This window comes from Salvia splendens, chromosome 6 (assembly GCF_004379255.2).
Source record: "Salvia splendens isolate huo1 chromosome 6, SspV2, whole genome shotgun sequence".
Classification (NCBI taxonomy): Eukaryota; Viridiplantae; Streptophyta; class Magnoliopsida; order Lamiales; family Lamiaceae; genus Salvia; species Salvia splendens.
In genome coordinates, this window is record NC_056037.1 from 37,403,111 (window position 1) to 37,418,048 (window position 14,938).

General features: G+C 37.9%; 2 protein-coding genes across 2 annotated transcripts; both read right to left on the minus strand.

The window, feature by feature from the left end:
* Positions 1–322: 322 nt before the first annotated feature.
* LOC121809222 (pentatricopeptide repeat-containing protein At1g71460, chloroplastic-like) lies at positions 323–3,128 on the minus strand. The gene is given in 5 exon segments (XM_042209761.1): positions 323–854; positions 856–1,438; positions 1,441–2,098; positions 2,101–2,241; positions 3,123–3,128. Coding segments are annotated over 5 exon segments (1,920 nt in total).
* A 6,003-nt stretch (positions 3,129–9,131) lies between these two features.
* Positions 9,132–14,509, minus strand: LOC121807238. The gene is made up of 10 exons (XM_042207456.1): positions 14,240–14,509; positions 13,569–13,803; positions 13,294–13,380; positions 13,031–13,200; positions 12,353–12,495; positions 11,773–11,947; positions 11,098–11,692; positions 10,615–10,727; positions 9,583–9,826; positions 9,132–9,512 (listed from the first exon to the last, which is right to left on the minus strand). Exons 1-10 carry the CDS (start codon positions 14,422–14,424, stop codon positions 9,288–9,290), a joined length of 2,172 nt encoding a protein of 723 aa, XP_042063390.1. The 5' UTR covers positions 14,425–14,509; the 3' UTR covers positions 9,132–9,287.
* Between the last annotated feature and the right edge of the window lie 429 nt (positions 14,510–14,938).

A 14,938-nucleotide genomic window follows, 5' to 3' on the forward strand; every position in this document is an offset into this window, starting at 1 on the left:
AAAGCTCTTTTTTCCAATTTTCTTCATTACCCTCGTTTCCAATATTATTAGGGATTGACTTGGATTGTGAACGACGGTGAATCTGCCTCCTCAAACGACCATGAATGATCATTTTATAAGTTAGGATAATTTTCTCAGTGAATTATAAAATAAAGAGAGAATAAAACTCACAATTTGATTTATGATAAAGATGCTAAGGTCCTAATAACGTTTTTACATGGTCCTATCAATAGGCAAAGGAAACAATTTTTGGCATGAAAATATACACGAAAGCAAGGCTGTTGAACGTTTAAAATTCGCGTTAAACGAACCAAGGACGTCGTTAATTTTTAGCCAAAGCAAGGACTGAACTCAGTTTTTCGAACTTCTCAGCCTCCTCCGTTCGACCCACACGGCTCAGAAGGCCAACTATGCCACTGTAGTGCTCTTCAGATGCTGCGATGTTGTATCTCCGAGTCATCAAAGTAAAGACCCCCGTTGCATCATCAGCAAAACCACCCTGCTCGCCAGCATGTAGGACAGCTTTGAACGTGAACTCATTGGGCGAAAAACCATCCGATATCATCTTGTCAAAAACATGTATAGCTTCATCATAGTGACCACTGCATCCATAAGCCTCAATGATGGCAGTCCAAGTTATCGAGCCTTTAACACGAATGGCCTCAAAAGCCGGCTTAGCCTTGTCAATGGCTCCCCAGCTCCCGTACATACGAATAATTTCAGCAGAAACACGAGGGACAGAGGTGAAGTCCTTCTTCAGAGCGTGCCCGTGGACCTCCTTTCCGTGTTTTTGAGCCTTGAGCTGGCTACAGACACTCATCACTCTTGCTATCGTGACTGAGTCTGGCCTGTGCTCGGAAGATATCTACTGCCTCGTGCAGGCGTTGGCATTCTATGTAGCTTTCGATCATGGCAGTCCACGCAATCACATTCTTCCTCTCCATGTTATCAAACACCCTTACACAATAGTCTAAAACGCCACACTTGGAGTACATCATCATCAGAGACGTCGCTACTGAAACTCCTCGCCCGAATCCATTCTTGATCGCGTAAGAGTGGATTTTCTTCCCTTGCTTCAACGCCCTCAGTTTTCCACAAACCGGAAGAGCAGTAGCGATTGTGACAAGATCAGGTTTGAACCCTTCTTGTTGCATCCAGATAACGGATCTCAGCGCCTGCTCGAGCCTCCCATTCGCAACATAACCTGATAGAAGAGCAGTCCATGAAACGATGCTTCTCTCCGCTGTTCCATAAAACACCTTTCTTCCCGAAACCATATCCCCACACTTGCAATACATATCAATCAGTCCGGACTGAATAAATGGGAGGTTCGAGTAATCCTTGGTCTTAACCACGTACGCGTGAACCTCGCGTCCTATTTTTCGAGCAGACACTTCTCCTATCACCGAAAGAATGCTAGTGACTATAACAGAATTCACTGCAATCCCTTTTTAACCATCCACCTGGTGTACACTAATGTCTCTCTTTGCAACTTATTATGAGCGAAACCGGCTATCATTGCTCCCCACATCACGACATCCCTCTCCTCGACCTCCTCAAACACGTTACACGCGAGCTTAACCTTGCCACACTTGAAGTACGTATCAATCAAGCTAGTCCTAACTATAACATCCCCCAAAAAACCATTCTTGATCAACAATCCATGCGTCTTCAACCCTTGGCGAAGCGCCCGATTTCCTCCCAAGCTCTTGACCAAGCAAGAGAAGCTATACACATTCATCTCCACGCCAGCAGCGCGCATTTCATTGAATGAACCCAACACTTCGCGATGGTTACGCCTCCCCAAAACCACGGCCCCCCTAAGCAGCGCGTTCCAGGGATAAACGCTGGAAACGTGCATCGCGCCAAACACCTTCTTCGCATCCTCAATCGAGCCACAACCTGCATACATGTGAACCTGCCTTGTCTGCAAGAATTCATTCCCTTCAAGGCCGTTTATCCTGATGTGCATATGCACTCGTCTTGCTGCCTCTATCGACTTCGGCCTCAGGCACGCGGCGATGAGGGCGGAGAACGTCGTGGCGTTGGTGGGGATGCCGCGGCGGTCCATGTAGTCCAACACGCTGAGGGCTTGCTCTCAAGCTTGTTCTCTTTTGCAAGCTTTTGGATGTCTCTGTAAACGACATGAGGGTTTTTGCTGTGGAGTGGTACAAAGCTTTGGGATGATGGGCTCTTTCTATTGGAGTTTTTCGATTTCTTTTGAGGGAAAACCGGTGATGGCTAGGCATGTACAAACCGAACCGGACCGCCGGTTAACCGGCAGTTTGGAACCGCCGGTTTACAAACCGGAACCGGAACCGGCGACGGCGGTTCAAGCGGGCCGGTTTAGGTTCAAAAAAATCATGAACCGTAACCGGCGGTTCCAACGGTAGGATTCCGGCTAAGGCGTAGGTTTTCAGGCTAGGTGTGCAGAAAAACCGGCGGTTTACGGCAGAAACCACCGGTTTCCGACGGTTCAGGTTTTCAGGTGGCAGCGTATAGGTGGCCTGAAAACCGTTCAGAAACCGCAGGTTTTCGGCCAGAAACCGGCGGTTTCCGTAAGAAACCGTGGACTGGACCGCCGGTTCATGCGGTAAACCGGCCGAAATTTGAAATTTGAAATTTTTTTTATTTCTTCCAATTTTACTCCTATAAATACCCTACTTCCCCATCATTTTTACTCGCCCCATTCTTGTGTTAACAATGATTTCCTTCTCAATTTCTCTATTCTCTATCCTCATTCTCTCTAATTGCTCAAGTTGTTTACTACTATATTTGTTGTTATATTCGTAATTTACCATTTATTCAATACTTCATAATCCATACTACTTTCATTTTGCATTATGTCTTCTTCTCGTGGTGGATCGGGACGTGGTGGATCGGGGCAAAAGAATTTCTCAAGATCAAAGTAGTCGTCCCCAAAAATCAAAGCGACCTAGTCGTCGAGAAGTTATGGAAGAGGTTTCCCGAGTGGCGGCTAAACGCATGCAAGTAAGTTCTAAAAAATAAAATTATTTTTACAATTCATAATTTCTTAAGATTGAGTTTTTTACTTTTTTTTTGTGTTCCTAATTAAAACTTCAACTTTTATAATATTTATAGATAGAAGAAGATCATATAACCGTCATACTACTCGCTCAAATGCATCAAGGTGGGGGGCGGTGGTAGTTCCGTGCAACAAGATGACGAGTACGACGTGGCTATATCGTCGGACTCGGACAACAATGATGATAGATCTCGTTCTCGTATCCCGTCTAGCACCGACGGAAATGAGGACATGCCTCCCCATCCACCCACTAAAAATACATTGAAATCTAATATTTTTGTTAAACACTACAAGAAGGTCCCAGTGGTAATTTCAAGTCCTAATGATCCGCTCTCTCAAGAAGAGACATCGGCGTTTCATGCATATTGTAACTATTGTGATAAAGTCTACAAATTTGCGAGCGGTGGGGGATATGGCACCCTCCGTCGTCATTTGGTGACAAAACATCCGGTAGAATGTGGCACTGCCGCTACCCAAACCCAACTAAACTTCCAACACGGTGGCTTAGGTTCGTTAGGTACTCCCCTTTTTAAATATGATCCTAAACATTTTGCTGACGTTATGACTAGATGGGCTGCAATGAAGCATTTTCCTTTTAATATTTATGATGACAAAAAATTTGAGGTTACTATGCAAAGTGGTTTGAACGTAGCTGTCAAAAGAGTAGGTCGAATGACCGTTCAACGATCTACCGTTCGACAATGTTTGGAGAAAAAAGTTGAATTATCACGTTATTTACTCAACTTGGAACACAAAGTGAACATTTTCTCAGATGTATGGATTGATTCTTTTAATAGACATTCATACATGGGCATTGCGGTTCACTTTGTGGACAATAGTTGGACTTTGAACAAGCGTTTGATTGGTTTTACAGAATTTGAGACACCACACACTGCACTCGAAATTGCTTCTTTAATTATTCAAGTTTTGAATGAATATCAATTATGCAGTAAGATATTTTCTGTTGGTTTTGATAATGCAACTGCTAACACTGTAAGTATTAATGACTTGATTGCGGCTTGTGCTCTGGTTAATGGTGGTAAGTATTTTCATCAAAGATGCATATGTCATATTTTGAATTTATGTGTACAAGATGCGCTTGAATTATGACAAAAGCATGTTAGTCCTATTAGAACTGCAGTTAGATTAATCCATTAAAAGCCGCCTATTGGCAAAGCTTGGAAGAAGTATTGCCATCAAAAGAAGGTAAGATATACGAATTTTGCCATGGATGTGTCTCATAGATGGAATTCGACATATGATTGTCTGAATTCTACTTTGGGGCATAAAGATTATTTGTGTGATTTTTTAGAACCTATCTCATTTCTGATTTATATCTGTCGCATAGTTGTTGGGATCATAGCGTGAGTTTATTTAAATTGTTCAAATATTTCAAAAATGCGACTGTTGAATTATCGGGTGCTTATTATTGCAATGTTGTTCGTGTTTTAAAGCATTGCATGAATATATCACTTGGTTTTAAAACTGCGATGAAAAATGCTTACTCTTCTCCTGAATTGATGTGTGTTTTATATTATATGATTGACAAATGGCTTAAATATTTCAGTGAGATTCCAATGGTGTTTTTGATTGCAAAGGTCTTGGATCCAAAATGAAAATTAGCCGGTACCTCCAGGTTTTTAGATTTTTATTATAACAATTTGAGTTCTATTGATCTTAGTCCATTTCAAACATTGCAAGCGGATACCAATGACTAATGAGGAGTAAACCTAACCGAAACATTTCAAATAAACCTCCCGGACATGTCAATTATCCAACAAACCTTCGAGTTTAATTTGCGTGCTCTCTACACCGAATATGAAACCAAGTATAACAGTACCCACCAAGTCAGAAGACCTACCCCTCCTCAACAACATAATTTTTGCTTCGCATTTCAAACTGATTATGATGACCCCGACGCGCAATCCCAATTAGCCGACCTATACAACTACAACACCGGCGGGAGGTCGACCTCAGGTATGGTAAGTGAGTTAGATTTATATTTCGATTCACTCTTTTCCTTTGGTGATGAAGGTCCTACTCCTCCCGCCCAAATCGAGGCCCTCGATTGGTGGGAACACACGAGAAAGATTTTCCCATACTTGCGTCAATGGCCAAGGAGATTTTTTCGGTTCCGGCTTCCACTGTTGTCGTCAAGTCCGCTTTCAGTGTTGGATCACGTGTGTTGAATGAATCAAGAAGTAAGCTCTCCGCAAAAAATATGGAAGTCGTGGTGTTACTTGATGATTGGGCCAAAGCTGACGTCAGAGAATAAGAAAATGATTGGGATGATCGTCAGGAGGAATCAAAAGAATATTTCACCGGGGATGAATCGTAGGCCAACCGTCAACCGCCGGCCAAGCCAAATAGGTAAGTAAGGTAAGAGAACTACGTGGGCTTTGATTCCCTAATGCAAATGAGCATTGGGGATACGTAGGCACCTCAACTTAAATTTTAAATTTAAGTTGAGCTCAAGTATTTTTTCCTTAATTTCTTTTTTTTTCTATTTGTTTCTACTTTAAAAATATGCAAATACAATTAAATAATTGTATTTGCATATACTCTAGTCAGTGAAGTAGATTTTTCTATAAGGCTAAATCCGGGAAACTTTTGACAATTCTACTATAATTATTGATTGTTAGACTAAACTCAACATTTAAGGTTGAATTGCTAAAGGTGTCCTCAATTTAGTTATGTAGAAACATATATACTTATAAATTTATTGTTCAGAACTTCAAATCTTTTTTGTAATTTGTAATTAGTTTCGTTGTAGACTAGCAGTCTCGTTGTATTTAAATTTTTTGTTTAAGACTTCAAGACTTCAAGTTTTTTGTGATTTGTAATTGTTGTAACTTGTAATCTCAATAAAATTGCAATTTTCATCGTGATTTTTTGAATTTTATTTACGCACATTTCATAGATAAATAAATAAGAAAATAAAAAAAATAAATATTCTTTTTATTTGTTTCGAATATGTGATCATAACCTTCCTTGTCTAATTTTCTCCATTAATCTAGAATATAAGTACTAGTTTAGTTTCTCTATTATTCTTTTTATTTGTTTCTTATCGATCTCTATTATTCTTTTTATTTGTTTCTTATCGATCGTTAGGATTTTATTTGATTTAGTTTGTTTTAATTTGACTTACTTGTAGTTCTCTATCCTTTTATATTTCAAATCGTATTATAAATATGTGAAGTATTTTATTATAATTAAAAGTGAAAAATAAAATTATTTTTATCATATTGCTTGTTGAAAAGCGACGCTACTCTCTCCTTAACCCATTCTTTTTTTGTGCAAAGTTAGAGTCGAATGAAATAAATAATAAAAATGGAGAATTTTTTTTAAAAAATTTAATCGATCAGAAGCAAAAAGTTGATTGAAGAGGTACCAACCACATGATCAAATAAGCTTGTAGCTTTGTTGAGGCATCCACTTGTAGCTTTGTTGAGTCATGTGGATGTCGTCCCAACTGAAGTGTCGATCAACACTTTCGCACACGCTGACATTAGCTGCTCCACACATTTTCTGTAAATCAAAATATTCGCATTCCTTAATTGGAGAATATATTTATAATAGTCTCTGTAAACTATGCATGCACTGCGCTTCTCTAGTATGAGTTTGGAGATAGCTTCTTTCAGAAGCTTGTTGTGGTACATCGCCAACTTATTCGGCCCTTTGGTCGTCGTGGGGTGCGCCTTCGAATGTAGTTTTCCGATTCTATATCGGAAGACAATCGATCGGGAAGTGTTCGAGAACTACTAATCTTGTTGCACCCATCTTTATTACTTGTTGCACCCATCTTTATTACTCAGTATAACAATGTTCATATTTATATTCATAATTCTCAATTCCAAATAAAAATTAAATTCTAAGTTTGAAAAGATTAGGCATCGATATGCTTGGATTTTCTTCAATAATGTATTGATATTATTTTTAAAATAATCTTGCACGAATGTAATTGCAATTACTAAATTTATAGTACTCTATATGATTTATTTTTCATATGGATTTTCTTGTAATTACTAATATGAATTTAATTTTCATATGGATTTTCTTGTAATTACTAATATGAATTTATTATGGATGTAATTTACCTTGCAAGTTTGTAGACCCGCTGTTCATAAATTAAAATTACTCCCTCTTTTTGAGACGTAAAATTTTAATAGTAATATATTAATACTATTTGCGGAGTGTTATTTAAACGGATTAGGTTTACAAATAATGTTGCATGCACTCTTTCAACCTATTTACTTTAATTTATTTACAATTTTATATCATCTGAAATTCAATGTTTAGATTTTTTGATTAAATACTTTAAATAAATCATTAACTTACTAAGTAGATACTCCATCCACTTCTCTATAGTTGAGTCATTTTTTCATTTTGGGAAGTTTTCTCATAATTGAGTCATTTACCTATATAGTAACTTTATTCTCTCTCCTAATTTATTCTCTCTCCTAATTTATTCTCTCTACTTTATTCTCTGTACTTTATTCTTTCTACTTTTTCCCTCTATTACTTTTTATCTATTTATTTAATACATTCAACATCCATTTCTTAAACTCCGTGCCGAAAAGTTTTGCCTCAACTATGAAGAAACGGAAGGAGTACCAGCTATATAAAGAATTTTCTTCTTATTTTCTCGCCGCCGTATATTCCGCCCCTAAATCAAAGCCCTAAAAACTAAAATCAATAAAACCTAGCCGCCTCCGCCGCCGGAGATGAAGATATCGGCGCGTGTGCTGTCGACAAAACCTATCCCTCTGTCTCGAGCGGCGAAGCTCGTCTCCCGATTCGCCGCCGTGGAGAACGGCTCCTCGTCTGCAGTTTCCATCTATTTGGAGCGAACCTCCGACGCCTTCAACCGCCTGCTGCAGTCCCACTCCAAGACCGATGGAGATTCTCCGGCGAAGAAGAAGCGGAAGAGCGGTGAATCGGAAAACGGCCGCAGTAAAAAGATTAAAAAAGAGCTGAGTTGATTGATTCTTTGTACTAATTATGTAGCATTGGGGCTCAATTTTTTCATAGCTCTTGTTTCTTCATTCACATTAAAACTACTTTTCTTTCATCTTTTCGAAGATGAATAATACTAAATTGTTAGATGGTTAAGAAAGAGTAAACTTGTTTTTGCCTTTTCCTAATACCGAATTACTAGAAGACTTGTTAAGTTGAAGTTACTGAAAATGAATTTGTTATAATTGAATAATTATTAAAAATAAATTTATTAATCATTGCAGACCATGAATTGAGAAAAATAGAAAAAGAAAATATTGAAAAGAATTTCTCCGTATTCCATTACGTCTTGGTTTGTCATTCCCTTGCAATCAAGAGTCTCGTTTGTCATTTTAGTCCTTCCGTGTTTTGGAGTCTTGGTTTTGTCATTTTAGTTCATTCGCGATTAACGGTCCCAATTAGCTATTTCAATCTCTCGGTTTTCGTTTTGGATTGTTCGCGATTGATTTCAATCCGTCCGCGAATGAAACTCGATTTGCTATTTCAGTGTGTTTGTAATTATGACATTGGTATATTTTTACCACAAATAGTGAGGATGATGGATATTATCACCACCATTCATTGATTTTTATACAAGTTTATTAGGATTAATTTGTATTCACATCTATGTGTGAGCACAATAAATCCCGTTGTACATTATGTCACAATAGGGGATCCCCCGGTAATAAAAGAAAGGTCTAACATGTCTTTCCAATGTAAAGTTAGTATAAAGTCTTATGAATGTATCAATTGTAACATCACAAACAACAGAAATTAAAACAAACATATAATAAACAACTTTCAAATTTTGATCAAGCGATGCCCATTGGTTATATACCCAATTCACAACTATAAAGTTTGTCGTGCCTTTCTAATTGGGCTAATACGCATAAATAGAAAATGGGCTAAAATAGGAACAAGACTAGATATTATTAGAAATTCCCACAAAGTATATCACATTCATGAAATAGAATATAAACATGGAAAAAATACCGGATTGGTTGAGTCGAATCGAAAACATGGATTATGCTAGGATGAGATGAACAAATATAGTTTTATGGTCCCAGTTTGTTAGTGTTTTTGGAAACAGTTCTTCCAACATTTTTACCACATTACACAATTGATAGGAGTACAATTTAAATATGAAATCTAAAAATATATTTGTGAAAGCTGCCTGTCTCTAAAACTCAAGTCATTGAGCAAGATTAGTATAGAAAAATATTTACATGATAGCAAATTGCTGTGATTATTTCCTCTTTTTGTCATCTGGCTTGACAATCTGCACAGGAGCAGCTGGTATTCTGATCCACCACTCCTTCAACCGTCTCATCCCTCGTTCGGTACCTGTCCTTCGCAACGGCATATATCTCGTGAAAAACTCGAGAAAACACATCAATATCACATATCTCGCTGGCACAAATACAAGCCCCATAGCCATTGCAAACAACAACACAGTCAGCTTATCCGTCGCCTGCCAATCACCAAAACTATATATCACAAACAAATGCAAGGGTCAAATCATCAATCAGTAAGGGTGATACCTGTGGTGCAACAGCAAAGAGGAGTGCTCGTATTTTGAGAAGAGCAATGTTGACACTTTGGATGAGCGACTCGAGTTGAGTTACTGCTTCTTGTAACATTATCAGCTGCTCAACTGGATTCTTGCTAGGGGGAGGTACAATTTTAAATGCCTCCAGTTCTCTTCTTTTCCAAACGTACTTGCGCCAGAGCATCATGAGTGCCAAAAATACGAAAACAGATGGTACTAGATACTTGGCCCAGCCCCTGAAAGTTGTAGCGTGCCTTTAGATACTTAGTTACAACTTGCCTCATCACAATGCTACATAAATGGATGATAACGTAAATTGGTCCAAGCCCCTTTTTCAGATGCTACACAATTTGAAGCCAACCACCATTTAAAACCACACACATTGTCTGGAACAACCATAGTAATAATAATCACTAATAAGTCTTTGCATAAATGTCTCTACCCTCAACTATATTTTAGAGTCAAGTTGAGAGAAGATTATCCAGTTTAACATTAAAAGATTTCTTTAGTTTAGCAGGAGAACCGAAAAAGTTCCCTCAGGGGGCTCTGGACTAAAAGAATTGTTGGGAACAACAAGCATCCATCTCCTATCGACTGATTACCAATATAAACATCGTAGGTGGTCAACAGAGTGGTTAATTCTAGAATTTTGGAGAGCATTTTTCTCATATCTTGCTTGAAAGTGTGGACTCCAAAAAGAGTGAATGTCTTCTTAAAGCCGGCATTTAGGTGCAAAAATATATTTTAAAAGAACTGAGAAAAAATGTGCAAGATTATTGGAAGAATACTCCTGGACCTTAAACCATTGAAAAAAGAGTATAAACAAGACCATGCAAGGTGCAAGCGTACATGCTGATAACTGATCAGTTGGTAAAAGTTAAGCCGAGTTAATAAGGTTTTAATTGTAGCCTGTGATGTAATAGGAGTTTTAGCAAATCAAACATTTTTGAGAGCTTGTAGCTCGAAGTGTTTAAAGAATATGAGTATTGAAGCAGTGTAAGAAAGATATGATATCGGTTCTTACCCAACTATCAAATAGCTAAATATTGCGACGAACGTCATTGACTTGAAGGGATTGTTCCAGGAAGCCAAACGCTCAATCCGGCTATATATCTGAATAACTGGGAAAAGCAACTCCTACAGACAAATGGGCATCTTATCAGGAGAAAAGCTAGGAACAAGAAATATGTTACCCAATAACATTATTCACATTAATGACCACAGAAATTCACATCAGCGTAAACACCTAATGCTGGCATTTTCTAGAAACAGAAAGTACCAGATTTTAATCGTCTAGAAGACCAAGTTAACTTATGAAAGCAATTAATTAGCCAATCAAGGAAGCACCATTGATTTAAAATACACAATTAATAGCTTATAGCATCATACAGATTATATATCTGCCAAAAAGGAGAGAAAGCTTCACTTATATGTGTAAACTTCATGAAGAAAAAGATAGTAATAAAAAGTGCAACTGGCAAAGCATGTAATATTGTAATAAGGGAACCTTCATCACTGCTACATTGGTATCGATTCCTTCAACTTTGACTTGATCAACAGTTGCTTGAGCAGCTTCAGCCTTTCCAGTGTTCTGTTCCAACTGCTTCACAACAGCTTCTAGAGGATTTGCTTCACCAACATGAAGATTCCCAGCGGGATATGTGGCTTCTACATTTACTTCTCCCTCTTTCGGTGAAATAATTTTTAGTCTAATAAGTGTAAGAAGTGCAACAGGGAATATAGGCCGCCTATTTGAATTTGGAGAAATAGAAGCCTCTTGTTGGCCTGCACTAGGGTTTATGAGGGCCATTTGACTCGCCAGAGTTTCCATTATCATATCTCCACCTGGAAGACTTTCAGCCAAGTTAAAGCATAACAAAGTCTTGTAATTGGATGATGAGACACGGAAGGCCTCTCTAACTGCATGAAACCTAAAAATTCCAAGAATCGCCCGAGCAAGCACTTCTGATTGCTGGTTTCCTTTTAGATGATATTTCCTATTGAACCTGTGGGCACGCAGAATCTCCAGACATATATCTAGCCAATAGTCTCTCCTCAAGCAACCTTTGAATTCAGGAAATTCCAGATAGACGGGCTCTGCCCTATACCGAAACTAGAGTCAAGACTCACAAGATAATTATATTATTTGAGATTGCATGTATAAATGAGGTAGAGACTATACATGGTTGTTGACTTGTACATAACAGCTTTATCAAAAAGACGAGCACCCAAGGGTCCAGTTAATTCAGGCTTTACAACTTGTTTTGTGTCGATTGCTAGATCATATTTTACAGCATTGTCATATAAACCAACACCGGGCTCAAAGTAGAGAGCATAGTTTGTCAATGTCAACCTCCCTGAAATGATCAAACAAGATTGATAACCAATACTAAGATAACAGAAAATGAACATTCGAAAGATCAATATTAGAGTAAATCAAATCATTATACACAACATAAATCATAGCTCAAACCTTTGAAATTGTGTAATCGTCTAACAGTTACATACTTTTCAAAGTTGATATATCCAGCTATTCATTATTTAGTCAGTATAAACATGTCAAGATGTACTATAGGATATACAATAGGAGTACCATACAATGCAGAGTCATTAAGGAAAGAATATAATTGTTCTGCCTGAGGGAATAATTTATTTTTCCTGAAGTGATCCATACAGATAATACAGAGAAACTTAGGCAGTTGAAAAGGGCCTTAATGGACTTGACCAGCTAAATCAGCTCCAAAAGTGAAGTTACAGCTTACCTGGCCATGCAGACATCCCAATATGCTGCAAAACTGGTTGTGTAGGAACTGTGCCATCAATATCTATAATAACCTCATCATCAGCAAGTGAAAGAGAGGCAATGACCTGTGGTCCCAATGCATTTTGTGCGGACTTTGCAACCCTGCACCACAAGTAGGAGTCACTAAGATTTCCAGACCATACATAATCAGAAAGTAGGAGTCACTAAGATTTCCAGACCATACATAAGTAATCTGTCTAATTTTCAGCTTTCATGCTTCCATCGAAATTCTACATGAAAATATACATGTACCATACTGTAGTTTTTATTTTGAAAGACGCAACGTGGATAAAATTATCGACATTTTGCTTAAACTGAACTGAAACGGTAGGTCTATCAACGTGCATACAACACAAACTGTTTTTTGCATCTTTATTTTTGCTGCAAAGTATTTAATCAGCTCCATCATGAAGGCGAGTTGAGGGATTTTGCATGTACATGCCACTAAAGATAGTTGCATGGCCTTTCTGTCATTAAATTTTGAGACAAGATGCATACAGAGATTATATGCATCTTCAGACTCAACAAACTAACCAACTACTTGAGATCTTCTGTAAATCAAGTTCTTTAAAAGATCAGGAAAGACAAATACGGAGTTCATGCAGGAAGTTAGCTAAAGGAAGTGGATGCGGCATACTTTTCAAGACTCCGGAGGTATTTGTCGTATATCAGAAAATGAAGTCGGGGACCTGAAGAACTTGTCAGAACATCAAAAAGATTGTGAACAGTTGTTACATCTGCAATAACCGGACAGGCGGGAGCTATCCGAGCAAAAGCCTCTGGCCCAACAGTTTTCTTGTCATCAACCTTAAGTTTTCAATAACATAACCGACGTGAATGATGCTGGTAATATGACACAAATTCAAACTAACACTGGACTCTTTTGAGTGATAAAACCACCTGAACAGCCATTTTGGTTGAGTTGGAATAAAATAATGACCAACCATCTTCACCCTCCACATCCTGATTGCTGCAGGAAGCAATTTCCTGCGGTAACATATTATTCATGAGACCAAAAGTGAAAGAGAAGTGACAATAAAGCAGGAATTCGCTTAACATCCATCCTCTTGAGCAAAGTCCAAACAGTACTGCATTAGTACAAAAAGTGTGCAAACTAGTACAACATTTGATAGACATAATACTTTTGGAATAAAAAAGGCCAGTTGCAGTCATACATTATCTATGAGGTTACTATCAACATGGGGATCCTCCCATGCGACCATCATGTCAAATGTCAGATGGCAAAATTCCTTGTCAATTAAATAATTGGGTCTTGTGATGGCCAAATGCAGTGCTTTAAACGAGCAGAATTCGAGGAAGTTCCTAGCATAGGATGGAGGTTGCCTAATATTATTAGGTAGCTCTACATCGAATAGGGCATGTAACTCTTTCGTTGATATGGCGAGAATCCTACAAGAAATTCATAAAGAGTTAGAAATCATTCTTAATATACAGGCACGTCACAAGGAATCAAATGAACAGTAGCAATCAAATTATGTTTTCAATGCACTAGTGGCAACAATTCAACCTGCACCATGGAATCATATCCCATTTGATGAATGGGAATTTGCAGGTGAAGTAAGACTCTCCTTAAAAGATGATGCTATCCTTGTCAAACATTAACATAATGCCAACAACAATACGTGTTCACGTGTTTTAAGCCTATCAACCATATAACACACTCGAGTCATTACAAAATATGCTGCTCACATGTTCATTGTTATTCCATTCCCAGAGATAGAGAACAGTCATACATAAATAGTTGGATATTTTTTAAAAAAACAACTGGAAGTTGGAATTAGAATGGCGTAAAACGGTGGGAAACAAAGTTGACAAAATTGATTACTTAGAGCAACGAGCGACGACGGAATTGGCGTGAGCTGAGAGAAAAGGAAGATGCGGATTGTCGTTCGGCGGATTGTTCGCATCGGCGTCGGCGCCGCCGTCTCCGCTGGTCTTCTTTGAGAAAATTGATTTCAAAATCCAGAGGCTGTCGTTCTTTGGCGCCGATTCTGCATTCTCCGTCTCCATTGATCTCGAAATCGGAAAACCCCGAGTTTTTGAGGATTTGGTTGTTAGTTTTCAGTTTAATTTGCCGATTCAATACCGCGAGAGATCAAATTTGTTGGGATTGTGAATTGCAGAAATGGAGAAGATTATGCTATAAATAGTTTTAAAAAGCTACGAAGATTGTTTGAATTCAAATGCAAGTAATCAAATTACTAATACTACAGTACTTTTAAAAAAATATTTGGCATTACGTGATCACTGTCAAAAAATATACTCAAATCACAATAAGATAGGAACATATTTATTTAGATTATTTACCATGAATTTATTTATTTATATACTGTATGACTATCTAATAGGATTATAATTATACTAGGATTAGGATTATATTTTGCCTATGTAAAGAACATATGATACATTTAGTATATACCCCATTCGTCCGCCGTTAGGAGTCTCATTTCTTGGCGGCACGAGTTTTAAGAAATATTAAGAAAATTTGGTGGAAAAAAGTTAATGGAACATGAGTCACACTTGT

Bases quoted from the DNA above. Each gene is read 5' to 3' on its own strand.
- LOC121807238 (XM_042207456.1), bottom strand. From the start codon at position 14,424: ATGGAGACGGAGAATGCAGAATCGGCGCCAAAGAACGACAGCCTCTGG. The intron at 13,804-14,239 runs GTAATCAATTTT...AATTTCTTGTAG, and splicing joins GTCGTCGCTCGTTGCTCTAA to GATTCTCGCCATATCAACGA. The intron at 12,496-13,030 runs GTATGCCGCATC...CTTGTGGTGCAG, and splicing joins TACCTCCGGAGTCTTGAAAA to GGTTGCAAAGTCCGCACAAA.